This window comes from Pygoscelis adeliae, unplaced genomic scaffold (genome assembly GCF_000699105.1).
Source record: "Pygoscelis adeliae isolate BGI_AS28 unplaced genomic scaffold, ASM69910v1 Scaffold432, whole genome shotgun sequence".
NCBI classification, from domain to species: domain Eukaryota; kingdom Metazoa; phylum Chordata; class Aves; order Sphenisciformes; family Spheniscidae; genus Pygoscelis; species Pygoscelis adeliae.
In genome coordinates, this window is record NW_008824289.1 from 485,078 (window position 1) to 506,403 (window position 21,326).

Sequence of the window (21,326 nt, forward strand, 5' to 3'; positions counted from 1 at the left end):
ACCGAGAGTCGGCGGCGTTTCTGCTTCGATCTGCAGACGAACTGGAAAACCTCATTTTACAGCAGAACTGACTCCCTGTGTCTGCATCGCTCCTCTGTCGAGAAGACAATTTATACCTGCTAGAAAGAGGCTCCCAGCGGTGTCCTGCTCAGGACCACCATCGTCCTCCCATGAAGCAGCGGGTACATGTAGTTTTAGAAGGTGGAATCCAAAAGACCTGTTTTCTTTTACACTCCAAGCACCTGGGACTTCAGGCACAAGGACACGTTTTTGAACCGCACCGACATCCGTGCGTCCAGCCGACCAGAAGCCAAACCTGCGGCTTGGAAGGATGTGGGACTTTCAAGGGCAGAAGGGAGCCTGGGGAGGTTTGGGGCTGCAGATGTATTTAGAATAACCTTTGTGGACCCAAATGTTAGATTCCCATCCCCAGATAATTTCCAAGTCTTAGGTGAGCTGAATCACATATTTATTGAGAAATGGACCCTCCTCTCCCCTTAGTAATTTATTTTTCTGAAAATGGATTCTTTTGAGTTTGTACAGATTGCCAGTTTTTTGTCTGTCTGATCAGAAGGAATTTATTCCTGTGAAATAACACATTCCATATCACTACACTACTAATTTCCAGGCAGCTCTGCCTGTTTCTCTGGGGAGCCCTTGTCCCACCGGGAGCAAGTTCGCCATCCAGCCCTAGACTTCAAGGCTGCTCAGCCTCCAGTAAGTGTAGGTGGCAGCTGACCAACGGAGCAAGCAAGCGTCCTGCTTAGACCTTCGTTCTAAGCGGTCCCGTAGCAGCAGTGGGGTCTAAATCTCCCGCAGAGACTCGGCAAGCTCAGCAGACCTCCGGCTAGAAGGACGTCTCGCACTCATTTAAGTCATTGCAGATAAGAGAAGGAAGGAAGGAAATACCTGAGAAACACTGTCTTGCGGTCACCATCCGTACTCTACCTCACACTCCATTGTGGGCTTCTTCCAGGACTGGCCGAGCTGGTCCTGGGGGATGGTGAGTGTCGCAGACGCGTGGATCGTGCCGAGGAGGCTGGAACCAACCCGGCAGATCCAGCGGATCCGCCGGGGTCCTGCTGCTGGGCGGCAGCTCGCCCCCACCCCGCTGCGCCCGGCTGTTTGCTCCAGTCTGTGTGAAACCAACCCTGGGGTAGCACCAGGAGAATAAACCGTTTAGGAACCGCACGGGTGTAATAAAGGCTAATGCCGGGTCTCTGCCTGAAAAGCGAGGTCAGCGCGGCGAGCCGCTCGCCCCTCTGCAGAAGACAGAGACTGGCAACATTCAGCAGCAGAACTGACAAAGTCCTCTCCGGGGCCCGGCATCCTCCCCCCTCCCTGCTCACAGTCCTGGAACAAGCCCACAGTTCCCAAAGTGTGGAAAAACCGTAGCCCGATGACCATTCTGCCCCGTTACCACCCCCCCACCCCCAATAATGCACTTCGTTTTGCTCAGTGCAATACCTACTACCAGTGCTGCTAAACCCAGGGACTTCGCTCAGGCACGGAGATGCTGAGCCGAGCCAAGCAATGCAACGTGCTCTGGAGCCACGTAGAGCAGCAGAGACCAGCTGCCGGGGATCCCAGCTCCTCCTCGCGCCCCTGCGCCGGCGCAGCTCCCCCCGCCCGGGCAGGAGTTCTCACCACAAGATACGAATTCGATAAGCGTAAACCCCTAGATGCTCATTTTAAAGGTAGATACTTTCTCTCTTTGGAGCCAGCTTTTTTTCTTCTTTTTTGGCCACTCTGAGCCCGCGGACGGAGGCTGCTGCTCCGTGGGGGGCTGATGCCGCTGGCGCGGGCTCGAGCTTGGTGGCAGGGGCTGGTCCCAGCCAGGAGCAGACCCGGACAGTTTACTCGGTAGCCTTTATACCCGATGATACTCCCCACACACTGGAAGAGAAGCAAACCCTCTACCCTGCTCTTAGTCTCAGTACAGAAAAAGCCACCGGCTCCTGAGGACAGGCTTGCCTGGCCCGGCAGCAGAAGGGATTAACCGTTGCATTGACTGTTCTCCCCAAACTGTAAACTTTCCGTAGCATTTGGAGAAAAGGGACCTAACCCCTGGCCGTTGGACGTAGTCAGGGTGTCCGTGCAGAGATGAGGTGGTGGCCTGTTAGACCCGAGCCCGTGCTGGAACCGGGAGCATCGCGGCCGTCCCGAGACGCGCCTGGGCTGAGCGCCCCGTCCCCTCCCTGCCCGCAGCAGGCAGGAGAGCGGGGCTGGAGCCCGCCCGGGACACCAGCCCCCCTGAGCCAGGGTTCAGACTCACGCTTTCCCCAGCACTTCACAAGCCTGCTTGGTTTGTCCACTGCATCCTCCCATACTTGGAATTTATGTAAATATTTATTTTTATGTGAATACCATGAAGTAACAAACCTTTGACAAAATATGTAACCGCAGCCATTTGTGAAAGTCTTAAGGAAGGAGAGGCAGAGACAATCGCTGTCCCGGAATTCTCTCTCTCTGCGATATCCCACCCGAGTCGGTGCCTCCCTCCCCATCAGAGGCCGTCGAGAACATTTAGCCATAAGTTTGCCATCCAGTTTACTGAAAAAGAGGTTACCCAGGGGCTTACGGACAGATCACCATCAGCTACAGTTTGTTTAGAGTTTTATTTATACAAGTTTTAGCTGTCGTTACCAGATCACCTTTGAACTTGTCTTAGCATGTATTGAAGTTTAGTAGCTCTTACACTTTGTTAAACTGCTGTAGAAGACAGATGAGGCTCATGGTTGCATAGGAAGGTTTCAGTCTACCCTGTCCTAACAACTGATGTTCATAACCCGCAGCTGAATGGTACAGACTCAGATTTCCAAAGCCCCGGTGACAGCCACATCTGTGACAAGTTATGAAACAAATGGGATTGACTACGAATTTCTGTCAGGGATCTTTTTATTTTCTTTTTTTCTTTTTTTCTTTTTTTTTTTTGGTGAGCCGCAGCTTTATAGTTTCTTTGGAGCGAGCTCCACAGACATCTCAGTGCTCTTCAGCTGATCCATGCTCAGTTGCGGCTCTTCTGTGCTCCAGGACTGTTTCACAGCCACATTCCTGCGCTCTCACTAGGCAGGACGGGGTCAGGAATCGCTAGTCCGGGTTCTCAACGAGAAGGAACGAGCAGGAGCAGAATACACCGGCTCTCCAGATATTCTGAGAGGTGGAAGGAGAATGCTGGGTTAGCAGATGGTCTGGATGTTCTTGGTTTTGTTTAAGAAAAGCTAATCACTGGTCGAGAAAATAGATTTTTTTATTTTATTTTATTTTATTTTAAACACAACCATCCTGCCCTGGATGTGCGGTTCCCATGACGGTGTTTCTACATGGGAGAGCGCTCCCGGGATTGCGAGCAGACGTAACTTGTACCTCCCCGATCCAAAGGGCCGCTTCCCTCCCGCGAGTGGCCGTCGGATTTAGTACCAGTTCATGAAAAAAAATGCTGCTTTGAACTCAGAGGGTTAATATACTTTTGATTTGTAATTTTTTGTAAAACTTTTTACAAGGTAGCATAGTATTTCACCAGAATACCAACTACAATCCGTCCATGGTCTGATTTTTATATAATTTAGTGGTGCTTTAGAAACTTTTGTTTGGTTGTTTCGGAGCTGTACAGCTCAGTTCTTCGCCTGTATCTACCTAAGACCAATGTGAACCTTTGTATTTTTGCTCCTAATTTTGGACTCAGTGAAAGTGTACTGTTTACATGTACAGAACTCCCGGCCCCTGTGTGTTCTGCAAGACCTGCTGTTGAAGAGGAAGATGCACCTCACCCAGTTCGTCTGCTTAACCAAGCCACAGCTTCACTCACCCACTGACACACGCACCTACCCTAAGGAAGACCCCACAAAATTGAAACGCCCTTTAAGCAATGTTGGGTTTTGCACAAGCTATTGCATTTTGTTCCAGTAGTCGATTTACGGATTGGCTGCAGTTCAAAGCGAGAGCTGATCCGGAGCTCAGTTAACTGAAGCACCAGAACTCAAACAGGCAGAGTCGCACCGTGCTGCTGTTTCACCGTCCTCCTCCTCCTCCTGACATCCGAGGCAGGGGGGTGAAAGCTGCCGAGCTCAGTGTAGGGTTCAAACAACGCAGAAGAGCACTTGAGCCAAGGGGGCTTGCAAGGAAGCAGGGAGGAGACACTCATCAGCATAATTGGAAACGTAGTTTAACGAACCTGGTGAAATCGCCCGAGCTGGCCGCTGATTTCAGATGGAAAGGGTGGGAGCGCGTTCCCTCGGGAGGCGGGGGGCTCCGAAACGAAGCAGAAGATAGCTCTTTGGAAAGTCGGTGCTTTCCTGAGGGCTCAGATAGAAAGCGTATGGCACTTAATCCAGCTTTTAAGGTGACACTTTATTGCTTAATCAATTGATTCATTTTGAAATGATATTTTTGCAGATAGGCACCTATGCAACTTAATGTGGCTCTTAAGCAGATGAGCACTTCCTCCTCAACGAGCTTGATAAGAGTTATTTGTGTTATATACTGTGGATTTTTCCAGTAAATGTGGCTTAATATTTTAATTCTTAGAATGTGTGTCTATTATATATGTGATGCAACTTAATTCTGTTCTGTTTGTGGAATGATTAGCACAGGCCAACTCCCTGTTCCCCTCACTTAACAAAGACCAATGAGCTGTTAATCAAGCTGTTATCTCCATGGTATTACTTGCTAAATGCACTGATTTCATAAGTATGTGGAATCCTTTTTTTTTTCTTTTGAATCTGTATATCATATATAAGACTGAATCTACTTAATAAACACTGTATAACAAAAAGGGCTTTCTCCTCCACTGTCGAGCACCGCTGGGTGCTGCTGGCACCAGGCGCTCTCCAGCCGCTGCCCCTCGCCCCATCGCCAGCCCGCATTTGCTCCCCAGCCCCAGCCTACGCGCTGTGCGAGAGGTCGGTGCCATTGGTCACCAAAGCGGGACCTAAATTTAGGTGTTAAAAAAAAAGAAAAGAAAAGAAAAAAAATATATCTCTGGATAATTTTGACATAAGCTGTGCTTTCCATTCCTTAACAGACAGCCGCGGGTACCATAGAGAGCAGCGTTAGCACTCACAAGTGGGGCTAGTCACAAATTTTATGCTTAACTTATATTTTGACAAAATTAATTTTGTGAAGTGTCTGTTTTTTTGTGGGAAAAAAAAAGAAAACGGAGTTTTCATTGAAGTTTGTGGAAAGTTCTCCCTCTCCCTCATGGAAAATACTGATTTTTCGTTATCAGCTTTATTCACTAAGTATAATAAATCTTTGCATCCATAAAATGTTTATCTCAAAGCACTGTGTAGATAAAAATCTCCTGACTGGCATCAGTGGCTGGCTGGCAGTCAGGAGGACCCAGGAAAGACGAATCAAATCGGTGTGCAGCTTTGGTGGAAACGTTGCCCTTGGATTCGCGTACGGGCGCCTGCGATGCAGCGCGGGCAGGACCTTCCCCAGGTTTGCTGCTGCGGCCGCGAGCGACGGCCAAAGGGACCCTCTGTTCCACCTGAACGTCTGCACTTGTAAATAGTCCCCCGGGGCGGCACATCCCACACGGACCTGCCGTAACAGCTGGTTAACGCACGCGCGTCCAGAGCGAACACGAGGTTTTTGTGGTGTACACAGGTGAAGCATCTCCCGTGCGTCCGTGACGCAGTCAGGTTTAATAACATTAAGCCTCTGGATAAGCTTTGCTCCCGAATTTCAAACGGAGCAAGGGAGGCGGCTGCAAGCGGTGGGGATTAGCAGTGCTCGGTCACACCGGCGTGCAAACCAACTTTCGGTACCTTTGGAAATACCTGCGCTCGCTTCCGCAGCCCCACGGTCGCGGGTGTCTTGGCCGACTTGGAAGGTCCCCTCTGCCCGCAGCTGGCTCCACCGCGGAGCCAGGACGCTCCAGAGCACCGCGGAGCAAACCCAAACGGCAGACGGTCTGCGAGAGAAAATCTATTAATCAGAGAAATATCACAGAGAAAAAAAAAGTAATTTATATCTGCTCTGTATGAAATTCTGACATTAATAGGGTTTTACTCTTGAAACCTCCAAGCTCCCCTGTTCTAGAGGTAACATCCTGACATCACCATCCACCATGCCAATAAAATAGAAAACTTGATGTCAGTTATTTAGCAGTTTTAAAGCTTACCTGAGTAACGACTCTACTTATTTTCTGCATTACTTATTTTTAGCATATTTAGATTATCTGGGTATCTTTAACCACACCTGTGTTTGCAGACAAAGGCTGGCAGAGTCAGGGGAACATCAACGAACCACCAAAAACCACGAAAGCCTTTTTTTCTCCCCAAAAAGCTGGTGCCGGACCAGCTGCTGCCCTGGCCACGGCTCCTCTTCTAGCGCAGATTCTGACGGGTCGGTTCCTGCCGCTGAAGGGCTGCAGCCAGGACCAGCGTCCACATACAGCTAAATCTTGACTCCCGACGGGAGCGATGCAGAGCCCTAAACCATAAACCTTCCCCCGTGCTTGGGACAGAGCTTCCCTCGCACTCAAACGCAGCAGTGCTCCGCTTTGCTCCCTTTCCCCTCTCGCCAAGGTTTTTAAAGCAAGCAGACCGAAGAAGCCAGGCTTCGCTGCTGCTGCACTCGTGCTCATCAACCCCCCCTGGCCCTAGTGACAGGGGGGAACTGGGAGAACGGGGCACCGCCGCCGCTGTTGTGCAACACTGCAGCACTACGGAACGTACGGAAGTTCGATATTAGTCACCGCACGGACCTAAACGCTCCCACAGCCCCGCCGCCAATTTATGAGATCACTGTCTGCCTTGCGGAAGACCCACGCAATGAGACCAGAACCCAGACACGTAACGTAAGAATTCATGTTATTTTCTTACTACCTAGAAAAGAGGGAGAGAAAGGATGTATCAGTGAGGTAAGTTTACAGGTAGTTTCAGTAAGCGGTATAACTGGTATCATGTTGCTGTGCTCTTTAGAAAACATTTCCAGATCCATTTATCCAACCATTGAGTAAGACGGTAACATAAAGGCCATGTAACAGCAGCAGCAAGATCTGCTGGGCAACCCACGGGCCAGTCTCGGTGCTGCTGCCCACAGGCATCACCCCAGCAGGGCAGGTCTCTCCCCCCCGGGGGGCTGGCGCAGCCGCAGCCTTCGCTCCCGCAGCGTCCCACAGCCACGCTGCTGCTTTTGGAGCCCTCAGGGTATCTATTTCCCAAGAGCCACGCGGTGTCCGCAGCAGGCGAGCTGTCTCCAGTTATCTGCAAGCGCATAAAAAACGATTTAATGAAGGCGAGACAGCAGCGCGGTCCCCCCCTTTTTAACCACCTGAGCAGAGCTCTGGAACACTCCCAGTTTCAAAAGCGGAAAGGAAAAGCAGTATCGCCTTAGAGAGCGCAGAGGACGATTTCAGAAAAAGAGGGTTGAAACCACAAATGCAGGTTTTACAGAGTGTTTATTTTTCCAATACCACAAGGGACATACATGAGCAGGCCCCCCCGAGGGCTCTGCAAACCGGACCGGTTCAATCTGTACACTACAGTGGCCCCAAAGGGGGCAGAGCCAGAACCCCCCAGCTCCGCTCCCTGTCTTTGGTAAGCAGGTTTCACACCTCCGCTCCGCCTTCATCCCGGGGTGCGGGCGCGCGTGCCCACGGGCGTTGGTCTCTCTCACTCCCACCGCGTGAGGCTGCCAGATGCATTAAGGATAAACCATTTCAGAGACTACACTTGTTGCATGCCTCAGGCTTGCATCTCAAATAGGGACTTGTACGGCTAAAAAAAAAAAAGTGCATGGTCAAGGGAGGTAGGATAGAGCTAGAAAAGGGACAAGAAGAAAAAAGAAAAATAAACCCCCTACAGTTCTTGCTACTGTCCGCTTAAATAAAACAGCCGGCGTCTCCCCCCACTGAAGCAATCCCCTCTGGATTAATAATCGCTCCAAAGAGGAAGAGCGCTCGATCTATGGACGCACGAGGATGTTCCCCTTCTTGCAACGCAGCCACAGCCACGCTCCAGGAGATCAGTTACAGCAGCAACTGGCAACAGCTTAGAGGAGCGACCAGCGAAGCACACTCGACTGGGCGAATGCCACCGGGTCATCCTTGAGTCTGCACACCACAGTCTACCTGCACAACGCCGCACGGAGGCCTGGGCAGAGCGGGAGGCTGTCAGAACCGAGACGCCTTTGCGTGTTGAGCCTCACGCCAGGCAAGACAGAATACAGTGGCTCTGACTACAGATGCAGATTAATAACTAACACCACTTTAATGCAATACTGCTGTAGAGCCTGAAAATCCAAGGAAAAAAAAGAACCCTTTATGTTCTATGTACATTACATCCATTTACAGAGTTGGCCAGTACTGTGTACAACATATAAATACATGATCAAACAGATGCATAGAGGATACTTACAGGAGCCAAATAATTCACTTTATACATCCAAGAATGAAAATATAAAAAAAAAGGAAAAAACACTGCTTTAAATGTTAGATGATCATCACACAGATGCACAGCTAGACGCTTGCAAGTGGTCAGATGCTGTCGTGTTAAGGTCCTCGTTGCAGGGCTGCAATGCAGAGACCGCTGGCCACACAAATGAGCTTCTCGGAACCTCCGACCTTTCACGCTAGTTTGTGGCGAGTCAGCCAAAAGAGGCAGTCACGTCAGCCGGTCCAAGAGTTCAGCCAGGCACACAGTTCCCCGGGCCACACACCGTCCTGCAGACCAGCAGAAGGCGTTCGGTTGGCACCTGCCACTTTGTTTTTTGTTTTTCTTTTCCCCCTCTTCTTCTTGCATCCTCCGAGCTGGCTCCGCCTAGGGTACGGTTAGCTGAATACGGCTCTACGGCCACCTGCAGAGTGTTTTACGGGGCACCGCGTTCTGCCGTAGCATCCAAAGACCGTACAGGACCATCACCTGCAGTGCAGCTCTTTGCTTACGCTTACTGTACAGCGGTACTTCCCACGCAAACCAAGAATGGAGATGGCAGAAGGGGAGAGTGGAAGACTGTAGGGCCTCACCTAGCGCAGCCCTGAAATAGAAAACACCCTGTTCCAGTTCCTTTGGATGTAAAGATTTCCTCGACAGAGGGTCCACGGATTGCCACAGCAAACTGCCTCTCGCTCAGGTGTTAGCCTCAGCACGCGTACCAGAGCACAATCAGTATTTCCACGATAGCACTAAGCAGAAGGATCGCTCCAGTGGGGCGCAGCCCAGGTAGTGGAGTGTAACCGTGAGCAAGAAAGGGTTTTGCACTGTAGATTTTAGTGGGAAGTGGCAGGTCGGCTTTCCTCACCAAAACAAAGTGTAATAGCATTTCTACTATAAACAGAATAGTATTTTGTGTACAGGCTTTAGGATCAGTCGTTATCAAAATACACACACTGAATATACAATTTGTCCCATGGCCATAATTTATTATCTCACCACAAGGCACAATACACAAAGCTTAGAGGGTCCTATACAGTCATCGTGGCAAAACGCCCCGCAGCCTTTACACATGATCATGGCTTTAAGGCTGCAGGAGCACTTGAACGATATCTCGTCAACACTGCTGCCGTCAGCAAACATCTGCACAGAAAGGGACGTGTTATGGTTCGCAGCAAAGTTCGCTTTGTGGGTTAGCTGCATCATGCTTCCAGCAAGACTTCTGGGAAAAGCCGGAGCGTTGGATGAATAATTAAAGCTGGTGGAATTAAGCTGCAGCTTAGAAAGCTTCCCATAAAATGCTTGCTTGATATTGAGCTGAGAGGGTATGGAAGAAGGCTCCAAAGGGTGATTGTGTCCTTTTCCTGGTTCTCTTGAAAACTTAAAAAATGGCAAGTCCATAACCAGCGGAACGCTTTGCAAATGCTCCGTCAGCTCCACGGGGTTTTGTGCTGCATCCTTCCGGTTCTCCGCGTTACTCTTGGCTGGGCTGCCACATGCCAACACATTCCCATTTTTCATTCCTCCCAGGGTGTTGGTGTGCTGCTTTGAAGTCCATTCTTCCCCTGCAGCTGGCATTCCTTCTCCTGATGCACAGGTCTTGTTCAGAGGAAGCTGTTTGCTGGGGGACAAGGCTCCCATGGCTGAAACTTGATCCAAAGCCCTGGAGTGATGCAGTCTAACACCGGCGTTGCAAGGAAAACCAGAACCAAAGAGTTTTTTGCCTTGAACTCCAACATAATTCTTACTGACCGATGTACCCCCTGTCTGGCTTGGACCAAGAGAAGTTACAGTTGGAGATAAAAACCGAGGCTCCATAGAGGCATTCAACTTCTCCGGACTTCTATTTGCGATGACACTTGTTAATGGGTTGTGCTGTGGCACCCGATGGGCCTTGGGCAACTCCTTCTGCTCCTCAAAGCTACAGGAAGAAAATGTTCTTTCCCGAGGGCCCATATCTTCAGGCTTCTGAGAGGCACTTGCCGCATTTGCCAGTTGGTCTTGGCAACTTAAAGTTGAGCCAACTTTGGAATGTTTTTCTGGAATGGACTGATCCTCTGCATCCCCTGCTCTAGGCAACGCTGCCCCTGATCCACACTTCTTCTCCTGGGGATCTACGGAAGATCTCATTGAGTGGAAGTCATCACTCCTGCTTAGGGCACTCGTCTTTATTCCTACATCTGGAGAAGATTCTTTGCCAAAATAGCAACTGCTACCTCTCTCCATTTGCAGGGAGAGGCTTTCTGACTGCTTGTCCAGCAGCGGCTCTGTAACTTCCAGCTTGACATTGGCATGAGATACTGGGAGAACTTCTTCCAGTGGAAGGTTCCCCTTAAGCAGCTGCATCACCAAAGGGTTGTTGGTTTCAACAGAGGACACGGGCTGAGCAGAACCTGTCGGCCGCTCAGGTTTCTGGGGCAATGGCGCATGTGGTCCCCACCTCTGAGATGGAGGGGCAGTGCTCGTCGCTGCGACTGCAGAGAAGTCCACAACGTAGGCCAGACTCTCTGTTTCCACAGATGATTTTGATCTAATCCTACCACATCTCTCAGCGCTGCTGTGACAGGAGGAGTCTTTCCCGGCCACCTCCCTGCAGCTGACACGTCTGAAACGTATATCCATCTCTATATTCTCATCAGCTACGTCGCCGTCAAAATCTGAAGCAGTATCTGTCGTTTCACTGTGCGTACTCTGTATTTCATCATCTCCGTTTGTCTTGAACTCTTGAGTCTCTCTCAGTGGCTGACGTGCGTTTTCTGGTTCTGTTCTGAGGCACCTCTCCCCCAGCTGCAGAAGTTTTTCAGAGGTACCTATCCTATTCTGAGAAATAAAGTCATCGTGTAAAGAGGGCTTCACCAGAGACTCTGTATTCTGTTCTTCATTACTTAGTTTGCCATCACTCTCTCTCTCTGCCTGCAGGTGTGAAAAGTTGTACAGTGCAGGCACTGCTTTCTCCACTCCAGTAGTCACCGTTTTCGAGTTATCACTATCAGCCACACATTTTTCCACAAATGTTTCAGAGCCATTAAATCTAAATCTAGATGCCATTTCTGGCTCCCGGCATTCTTTACCGCCTGATGACAATTCTGGCAGAAGAGCAGGACAACTGGAGGAATTTTCCTTTACATCAGAATGATAATCCAGCTGTACGGCGGGAGCACTAACATCCTTGAGGTCTGACACAACCCTGCCTCCCGTAGGACTGATGACGGCTCCCTGCACCTGAGAACACGACAGACCGTTTACCGGAGGAACCACGCATTTCAGCTTTGTACTTTGCCTCTCCTGTGACGCAACACAAGATGGGGTTTCGGTCCTTGGGTCACAGAGGAGCTGCTCAGGGCTTTCCTCCTGCCTCTCAGAAGTTGCATTGTCTAAGGATGACCCAGTCAAAGCATCACAGAACTGCCTTCCAGGTGAACCATCACCAGGCTGAGCTTCCCCTGAGCTAGAGCCTGCAGTGCATTCCAGAACGCCACTTCCCTCACTCTTTGAGGAAAAGGGGTCTTGTCTTGAAGAGGCGAAGGAATTCCTGTTAGCCTCCTGAGCAGCCACCTCAGAGTTAGCCTTTTCTCCATTCAGATGGAGAGACGACAGTAATTGTGTTCGTTGTAGATCTGACGAACGCTTTCCATGAGTTCTCTTTGACCTCCTGTGCTCTGCATGGCTGCTGGGTTCTCCTCCGCCACCTCCTTCATCGGTGCTTCTCCCTCCACCTGGGCCACCCCCACCTCTAATGACAGCTGTAGCAGCTTCTCGCTGGGCTCGGGCTTGCAAAGCACGGGCTTTAATGTCTGCGAGTGTTCTGGCCCCAGTCCTGCCCCGGCTGGAGGGCTCCGTGTTGGGGATGATCCTGGGGCATATCTGGTAAGCGGGCTGACCTTTAACCACCCAGGGTGGTTTAATACGTGAAAGTTGAATCTGAAAGAAAGGGAAAAGCAATTAGTTCTAACACTTGACCATTTTCAGACAGCGAAATGCATTTTATTAGCATCTGTTCACCACAATTCTTATCACAAGAATTCAACAAAAATTTAAAATTCCAAACTAAAAACTAATTTTGGCAGAGAAGTAGCGTGCTCCCCGAAACCTCTGCTTATGCGCTCTGTCATGCGATATGTAAAGCTCACTTAATACTAACATTGTTTTACCAGAGCCAGCAGACAAATACGAAATGAGTGATCTGCATTCAGATCTTCAGAAATCAAAATGGTCTCCTTTACATCAGGATGACTACCCTGAAGCTAACAAGATGGATACCTCTAGTCAAAATGGGAAGAGTCAGAAAGAATTCTAACATTCTGCCCAAAAGGAAAGGGACTGAGAAACGGCACAGGGTAAAGAATACGATTTGAAGGACCCTTTTGCAACAAGTCAGCTAGTTTCAGGAGAAGTGATTTCTGTGTCCACAGAAATGCAAACTAACAGAGTAAGTCAAGGTTACCCTGCGCTCTTGTGCTAAGACCTTGGAATGATTTTCCATTCTTTGCCTGTCTAAATAAGATAGTAAACTGTGGTAATCAGAGGTACTTAGCCAGCTCTACCAATGAAACCCTTCCACTTCTCTTAAGATGACAACACTTGACATTTTAATAATGTTTTGATGCTACTGAGCATGACAGCCCTGAGATACCAAGCAGCTATAATTCTCTTTCCTACCCGGATGGGTGGGACTTTTGGCTCCTCTTTAGTAGGCTGTGGCTTTTCTGGGTGAACACTTTCAATTGTGTTACGAAAGGACTGACGATCTTCAAGCCGGGGCTTCTTTTCGGGGAAGGACGCAGAGGCAGTCTCCTCAAAGCATTTCCTCTTCTGGTCCTTTGACTCCCGAGCAGAGTTCTCCTGGGGCAAACTGGGAATTCTGTTTGCAGCTGCCAACGACAGATCTTCCGATTTACTGTGTAATTTGGAAGTCTCTGCAGAGAGGTGCAATTCTGAACTCTCTGGCTTCAGTACTGCAGCCGAAGGGCTCGTCAGATCATCTTTCTTCAGGTCTATCTCAGGCTTTGACTCTTTATGAAGAGAGGAATCTGGTCCCACAGAAGCAGTCTCTTTGGAAGCCTCTGTTTGCTCAGGTTCACGCAATTTGTACAGGCTCCGCCTGGCTCTGCATCGCAGGTCGGCCCGGGAGCGTTTCTTGAAGTGCCCATCTCTCTGCCTTGTAGAGGGACTGCGCGGCAGTCTTGCTTCTCCTTTAACAGACAGCCCTGTCCTGTTCTCAGCATCTTCTTGCACCAAATTCTGCTCCTGGGATTCTTCTTGGGTCAAGCCCAACCTATGAGGCAAACACAAAAACTAGCTAAATTAGGATGGGCTTTAGCTTTTAAGCATTTCATCTTTTACTTATAGGGGTACTGTCACCACCATACACAGTAACATACAGATTACAAAGCAGAGACTCATCAAAACCTCATCAAGTCAGTCTGCAATGAGATTACCTATACATTTCCTATCCCACTACTATCATGGGGAATGAGAAAAATAAGAAAATGTAAAGATTTGTGATGGAAAACGAGTAATATTAACTCGTCTTGGAAACAAAATAGACGGGCTACAAAATTCTGCTGTGACCCGGCCAATTCTACTAAGGATTTCCCTGGAGCAACAGCATGAATGATTCGCCCCACAACCTGTATTTTTTCCAAGGACTTTATGCTGCATCTTCTCAGGTACCCACAAGCAGAAACACACTCTGCCACCTGCACAAACACAGATAAAACAGGACAGATGAGGTAAAATTTCTCACTTTTGTCCATAGTAGTCCTCAAAGAACTTCTCTTTCCATTGCTCCACTCTCTTTTCCTTTTCCATCTCCTGCCGAATTCGAACTTGCATCTCATGGGTGAATTCACCTACATGGAAGCAAGAGACTGAAATTCAGTTCCAAACAAAACTGATTCTGCAAATGCAACCTTCTGCATTTTAACCGTATAGTACAGTAGCTATATGTAAGAAGGACAGATTTTCTGTTATCGCCCTGCTCTCCACTTTACTATGGATCCACGTGCTGCCTGCAACTCCTTAAGGGCAATGGTCACACAGCCTCAAGCAAGTCTGAAAAAAGAAAATAATCATGTTTTACCAGACACAGGCCACCCTTTAAGGAAAGGTAAGTCTGGCACTACTTTACACCTCTACCACTTCGTTCGGAAGGTCCCACGGCACCAAAGGAAAACATGTCTTTGATTTTAAAGAAAAGAAAAAAGAAAAAACAAAGAAGAGTTGGGGGGCAACATAGCCAGATACGCTGCAAAGCTGGACTAATTTCCCATTCATTAACTGTAAAAGAAAAACAAAAAAAGTCCCATAAAATGAGCACCCATTCTCCAACCACCTAGGAAAGCAAACGTACTCACCATCAGCTAGTCGTTCTCTCCAGCTCTGCGCAGCGTGGGTGAAGAATTCATTATTCAGAGCACTGCCACTGAGACGCATCAGCCCATCAGCCCCAACCTAACGGGACAAACCCAGGACAAACAGAAAACATTTGCTCCGGCCGTTCCGCAAGCGAGAGGCGATGCAGCGAATGGAAAACACCCAAGTGCTGCACCCTCATACCTGTCTATCAACTTCTGGAAGGAGGTAAAGCAGCTGCTGCTGAAAGTGCGATGGGAGCGCATTAAAGGTTCTGGAGTTTATCAGAGCTCGCAGGTTTGTATTGACAAGAATGGAACCAGGTGTTTCAAAGTCAATATCCTCACCCCTGTTTCGTTTCATTTGCCCTGTAGTTTAAGGACAGGCAAACAAAATAAACATTGTTGTATAAAAGTATTTCAGCATCATGGGCAAGAAATTCACGTCAAACTACTACAAGCAAAAGGAGCAAGATCTACTACGAGAAAAGACTGTACTATTCAAGTACAAAGACAGACTCTCAAACACACTAATTAATAGACGTGCATCTGGAATTTCGATATGAGGTCACACTTCTGTCACATTCAGGTACAATTCTCGATGCTGCTCTTCAGAGCAGGCAAACTTTTAAACAACTGTCTCGCTAATGATCGGGGAGGTAGGTCCGGCTTGCGAGCCTTAAGATCGCCATCCGCCTTCTGAAGGAAGAGAACTTCGGTGTCTTCTCAGATACACACGGACTTCAACACTGCCTGCTTTCCTGGCCAGTTAGCCTTCTAACTTTAATCAGAAGCACCTACCAGCTGTGGGCTTTCGGATACCTCTCAGAAGCTGCGGAGGATCCCTGTTTATTTCTGTTCTGCTACGCAAGGTGGCTTTGCACAGCGCCAAAGAGGAGCTGCTGCTGCTGGATGTGCTACTGCTCTCCCCATCAGCATGCCTTCCTGTGAAGCCTAAAAGCAAAACAATTTCATAAAAATATGCAAAGAACAGCAGAAGCCCAACTTGGAGAGTGGTTTAACATACGAGAATTATCTGCCAATAACAGATCCACCATTACAGGGTATTGCCCCGTTACCAACTATTTTGATGGAGTTAAACATATACACAACTCTCTACGGTCACATGCGTTCTCACCAAGCGCTAAAGAAATCCTCAGGCAAACTTACAGATAACTAGGGACAACTGACTGAAAGCTGTCTATGCAGTCATCAGAAAACCACCACAACAAAAGCAATGCTCACCAGAGGCAGACTCCATGTGTGCCCCATTTACTTTCAGTGGTGTTAAGACAACACGTGGCAGCATTACACCGGTCTTTTTCTTTTGTTTGGTTGTCTGTGGTCCAGAAAGAAACCAAAAACAAAACAAAGAAACAAAGACATTACGGAGGGGTAAAATAATCTTCTAAGCAGCACATTTCCCAGTTAAAGAACTACCTAGCTCCTAGGTAAATCTTCAGGTGTCATTACATATAATGATTACACAGGAATAGCAGAGAATTCAAAATTAGCTCCCTGTATATGATCCCTCCCCATACTGTAAACTCCCCACCTAAGGAGACAGCCCCATAACTCTCTCTGAGACACCTGTGCACAACTAGTCCCTGTCATGCTCACCCACCCATCGTGCAGTAGTGAAGCTCCCCTTGAGAGGCTTCCTGCTTCCCATTAGTCCTGCTTTTTCCTACCTGGGAGGCGGTTCTGTAGCTCTCCCTGGTAGTAGCGGGTCCCTTGCTCTGAGACTCAGTGGAACAGGAGGCATTAGAGGAGGTTTCATCAAGAGACACTGAAAGAGATGGGCACTCAGTCGGACACAGAAGTAGATCCTATAGTTGAAGATTAACGTCATTAGACACTTACCATCATTATCACCACTCACAGTGCTCGCTTCATTGGACTCGCAACTTTCTGCGTCGGCTGTATCCTCCAGCTCCTCCCCTTCTGGCACAGACAGGTTCCGAGACCACTGCAAGGCATCCTTCTAAACGGGCAAACAGAACTGGGATGGCTACAGTCCTCCCTCCCAACCACTGCGACTTAAACCAATGCGAACAGGCGGTTCAGTGGATATTGTTTTTACGCTTAATTTTTTTCCATCTTCCCTATTTTAATCCTTGATGCAGAAAGACATTTTTAGGTATATTTGGGCTCATAGTGGAACAGAAGTCATCTAAACTATTAGTACGCTTCATAGACACCTCCTAGATGAGTAACTCAAACAGATCCCAAACACGTAACGTTAATAATTCGTTGCACTCTTCCGCAAGCAAGCAGTTTCTATTAAAGAGAAGTATCTCATTCTTACTACGAAAGAACAGGTAGCATCAGAGTAGCCAATGACTAAGATAGTAAGCTTAAGAGATGTATTTACTACTTGTATAATCAAAGCCATTTCAATTCCACCTGTTTTCAGCAAAATATGGCAATTCAACAAAATGTTCTGACAGCAGAGAAAAAGATGCAAATGAAATAGCTGAGATACCTGTTGTCTATCAAACTGATATTTATCAGGGAATCCAACAGTACAAAACAATGCAAAAGAAAAGCCTAAGACCAGAAACATTTTCAACATTTAAGATTATGGACAATAAACTAAAAATACAAAACATTCCAGAGAGACCTCAAGATCTGAGGCGAATGATGACGCTAAATATACACAGAATGCAGCGGAACACAAAACAAACAACCAGAAGAATAAATATACATTTTCCTATCAAGATTTTACTTGTAGCTACAAGCTCTTGGACCAATTTAATTTATTGGTTGGCTGTGCTCCCTTGTGGCTGGCAGGAAAGGAGCGAATGGGACTGTTTCGATAAGCAGCCACCTGAGTTGGACACCAAGTACTGGAATAAGAGGATTTATCTTGCTTGTGCAATTCAAGAAATAATAGGGGTTTTTAAAAGGAATTTATCATATATGACCGAATATAGCTGAAAGGTACAAGCTCTAATGAAATAATGAATTCCAGGCACTCCTTCACCTGACGATCTCACATGCAGCACATTCAGCTCATACGATGCTCAGCGACACTGTAACACCCAGCTACGCATAACAAGCAGAACTCGCACCTCGGCCCTCAGTTGAGAGCAGGAGCTCAGCACTTACCTTGAGCGTGAAAAGGCTGATGCGCCCAGGCAGTTTGTAAAAGAGTCCATCACCTCCCCTTGAATTGGAATGGAGCATGGCGTTGAGGCAGGCTAGGGGAGAAGTGCCACTGAAACACAGAAAGGCAGAAAACTGTGTTAAGAAATGGCCTTATCAAGAAAACAGCCCGAAAGATCTGTTTAAATGGGCACCATTTAGCTGACTGAGGGGAAGAGAGATGACGCTCGTTAACTTTATGGGATGGGCACTTTAGTCAGAACAGTATCACTGTTTTCCTTTTTGACCTGTATATCAGCCTCAACACATCACAGCGAAGCAACTGGCAGAAAACAGGAAATGTTATGCCAATTTTAAAGTCACACTCAGCCATTTTTAGACATTTCTAATTTTTATTACCCATTCCCTCCCTTTCTCTTCTTGAAGCTTTCAGGGTTGGATTATTTTACAAAAAACCCCCCAGATTTATTCAGCAGTAGAAAGAGGTAAACAAAACCAGCATAAATTGTACACAGCCGTGTTTCTGGAAATGTCTTCCCTGACCTGTCACAGACAGAACTGCACTAGCAGAGTTAGATATGAAAGGTCTGATGCACTAATTTGTCAAGTCCTACGTAACTCCCTGGTTAAAGCAACCATCCTACACTCACACTGGTGGAACTTCTGTGCCACGTAATCTCATGTTTTCCAATACATCACACATGTACATGCAGAAAGTTACCTGGAAGAGACATTAAAGCAGTATCGATTTCATTCTTATAAAAAGTGAAACGGAAAACTGGATTGAGACAAAATACTTCAAAGAAAATAATTCTCAAATTGAAAACTTAGAACGATTTCTGTTTCCACCCTGAATGCGTTTGATTTTTGGACATTCCTTCACAAGCCTTGGCAGCAGACAAAATTACCCTGTATCAGTTTTAGATACTATGAAAAAAATTTCCAGCCTTCTGTCCTGTTAGACAGTGTTTTCCCTTCTGTGTTTAACAGACGCTCCAAGCACGCGAACCAGCCACAGAGCACACTTTCTCAGAATGGCAAAATGAATAGTTTTCCCCGAACTGAGAAAAAAAGCAAACAATTAAAACTCTCCTAGGAGCTAGAACGTGGCAACGGTGCTGGGCCCAAGTGTCCTGGCTCGAGCATCAGCCACGCAGGACCATTAATGCCACCCGTAAGGAACACGGCCCTCCCAACAGACCAGCGTGACCCCCAAACCAGGGAACGCTGGCTCCGTATTGATTCAAAGGGAAAAACACCCTGAGCCACCAAGCTATTCCCTTCAGGAAGGGCTCCTATTACAAGTACCAGCAAAGTCCGCTGCATATTTAGCTAGGCAGGATCACTGCCTTCATTCTGTGAACAATTATGCTCTGAAGAAAAGAGTCTTTTCTTAAAGCAGAGGATTAATGACCAGGGAAGGAAAAGCAGATATCCCAAGGGAAAAACATCGACCTTTAAAGGAACGATTTAGCTCTGTGGGATTTAACTTGACACATGCTCCAAAGTCTGGTCTTTAGTTACGTACTGTGACAGGTCACTTGTCAAAACCGGGAAAGCACCAGGATAATTTATGTGTGTGAAAAGAGACCTGATATTACCTTTAGCAGAGGACAGCCTATGCACGTAGATCTTCAACTATCTGCTTAAGCAGAAGGACTGATGTAAGAAAGGTGCAGAGTATTGATTAAAACAAAGCTATATGAAGGTCCTCATTAAAAGCCTACCTGAATTCTGCTCAGAGCTGTGAAACCACCACCCATTACCCAAACCCGTGAAGACCTCCTCAGCAAGGACGGCCAGTGGCAGGTGGGCGTTCTAACAGCTCCGATATCGATGCAGCAACACGCGCCGGCATCGTCCCTCTCCAAACAATGGCAACTCCTATACACAACACCCCTGTACACATAACCAATTTTCACTATTCAAACTATCCCAGCTGTTTTCTGATTTCAGACACAAATAAGGAGCAGAAACAAGCTAACATTTTGAGTTGTTGGGTCCCAGAAGAAATTATTTTACCTTCCGTAGTTGGGTAAAGTACAGGTTCAGGAAATGCAAACACCACAGTGGAAAACAGTCCACAGAATCAAGGTGAGGGGGAAGCAAGACTAGAAACAGTCGACGCATCTGGATTCCCCAGAAGTCAATCAATGGGCAGCAGCCAAAAGAGACTGCTTTTTCTGTCTCTGGAAGTCAAACTTTCTTTTTTTGCCACGCAGCACTAACTGAGGCATTTGGACTATCGCGGTTACCTACCTTCTTTGATCTGCAAGACACTCTGTATTTCTCTTCTACTGCTGTCACAGAAACAGATGGAAGTTCACAGGAACTTAACCAAGGAAAACAGTCTCCCACCCCTGTCATTTCCGAGGCTCCATATCAGGTTCTTTTCCATATGAAACCCACATTGAGATGGGCATCTCCTCCGTACCATGTCAAGAGCCACAACAGCATGAGCTGCGCTATCACGGTGCTCAAGAATCTGAGCAGAAGCCAGTATAGTAATTTAAAATAAAGACGACTTTTTTGAGTCTCCTAAAACATAATGTCTGCACTAGAAATGAAACATCAGAGGAGACAAAACTTAAACTGTTCTCAAACTAGAGTCACAATAGCAGAAACTACCGGGAGCTACTTATGAGAGAACCAGACGAGCAAGTGGTAAACACAACACTTATGTTGTTGTACCAACTGTACATCCTGCAGATGCAGGAGTCTGATCTGCAATAGGCATTTATTTTATAATAGATGGATGGAGGGGATGCTGTATGTTATCAAAAAATCCAAGAACAGCTTCCAGTTATTGTCAAAGAAAAAACCCCCCACAACCTGTACATAAATGTCTATACTGTCATCTGAAATTACCATGCTGGAAAGAGAAAAAAAGGAAGAAGAAAAGTGGGCTGGAGATAAGGCAGAATTGCACGAAGCAACACAAACCTTCATATGCAGCCTCCCCCATGCTCCACACTATCTTTTAGACAAGACCATCAATACTAACCTCATTTCCTTTAGTCCTTCAGCCTCTATGACCTGCAGAATCTGTTTTGGGGTCATAGGAGCATCAGAGTAATTTTCCAGCACCTGAAAAGACAGAAAGACCACGTGTCATTACAGAATTTGCTTCTGCATTCACAGAACTACTCCATAAGCTGTGGTTCAGATCCAATAATACGCCTCTTAAAACTTTATTCATCTGCAAAAGACACGCTAAAAATTTCAGGCTCTCTGAAGATTAGATCACAGTAAGGATCACAAAAGTCTTACCTTAATCTGGTCCCTAATTAACTGAAATACAAACATGAAGGAGAGAAAAAGCAGCAGAATTTGGCCTTGACCCCATGGCATGAAACCAGTGGAAGCTTTACCACAGACTTCAATATACCTTAGACCGAGCTGCTGCCACATACAACCTTCAAAACTGGACAGTGGTTAGCGACTTTTAATGATGTAGAACGTTCTCCCTGCCACATACCTTCCT

General features: G+C 47.3%; 2 protein-coding genes across 2 annotated transcripts in view; one reads left to right on the top strand and one right to left on the bottom strand.

Annotated features, from left to right (window-relative positions):
• The window catches only part of NOL4L (nucleolar protein 4-like), a 44,379-nt gene extending 44,308 nt beyond the window's left edge, over positions 1-71 (top strand). The window contains exon 11 of the mRNA XM_009318759.1: positions 1-71. This exon is cut by the window's left edge and continues 123 nt beyond it. Within this exon, the coding sequence (XP_009317034.1) occupies positions 1-71 (71 nt within the window).
• An 8,672-nt stretch (positions 72-8,743) lies between these two features.
• Positions 8,744-20,923, bottom strand: ASXL1 (additional sex combs like transcriptional regulator 1). Its single transcript, XM_009318746.1, has 11 exons — positions 20,847-20,923; positions 17,846-17,954; positions 16,598-16,718; positions 16,426-16,523; positions 15,980-16,073; positions 15,536-15,688; positions 14,940-15,103; positions 14,738-14,834; positions 14,128-14,233; positions 13,041-13,656; positions 8,744-12,302 (listed from the first exon to the last, which is right to left on the bottom strand). The coding sequence occupies exons 1-11, from the start codon at positions 20,900-20,902 to the stop codon at positions 9,372-9,374; spliced, it is 4,545 nt and encodes a 1,514-aa protein (XP_009317021.1). The 5' UTR covers positions 20,903-20,923; the 3' UTR covers positions 8,744-9,371.
• Between the last annotated feature and the right edge of the window lie 403 nt (positions 20,924-21,326).

Coding starts and splice junctions, on each gene's coding strand:
- ASXL1 (XM_009318746.1), bottom strand. CDS start 20,902: ATGACCCCAAAACAGATTCTGCAGGTCATAGAGGCTGAAGGACTAAAG. Junction 16,719..17,845: donor TCAGCCTTTTCACGCTCAAG/GTAAGTGCTGAG, acceptor TTGCCCGTTTAG/AAGGATGCCTTGCAGTGGTC. Junction 12,303..13,040: donor CAAAAGTCCCACCCATCCGG/GTAGGAAAGAGA, acceptor CCTTTCTTTCAG/ATTCAACTTTCACGTATTAA.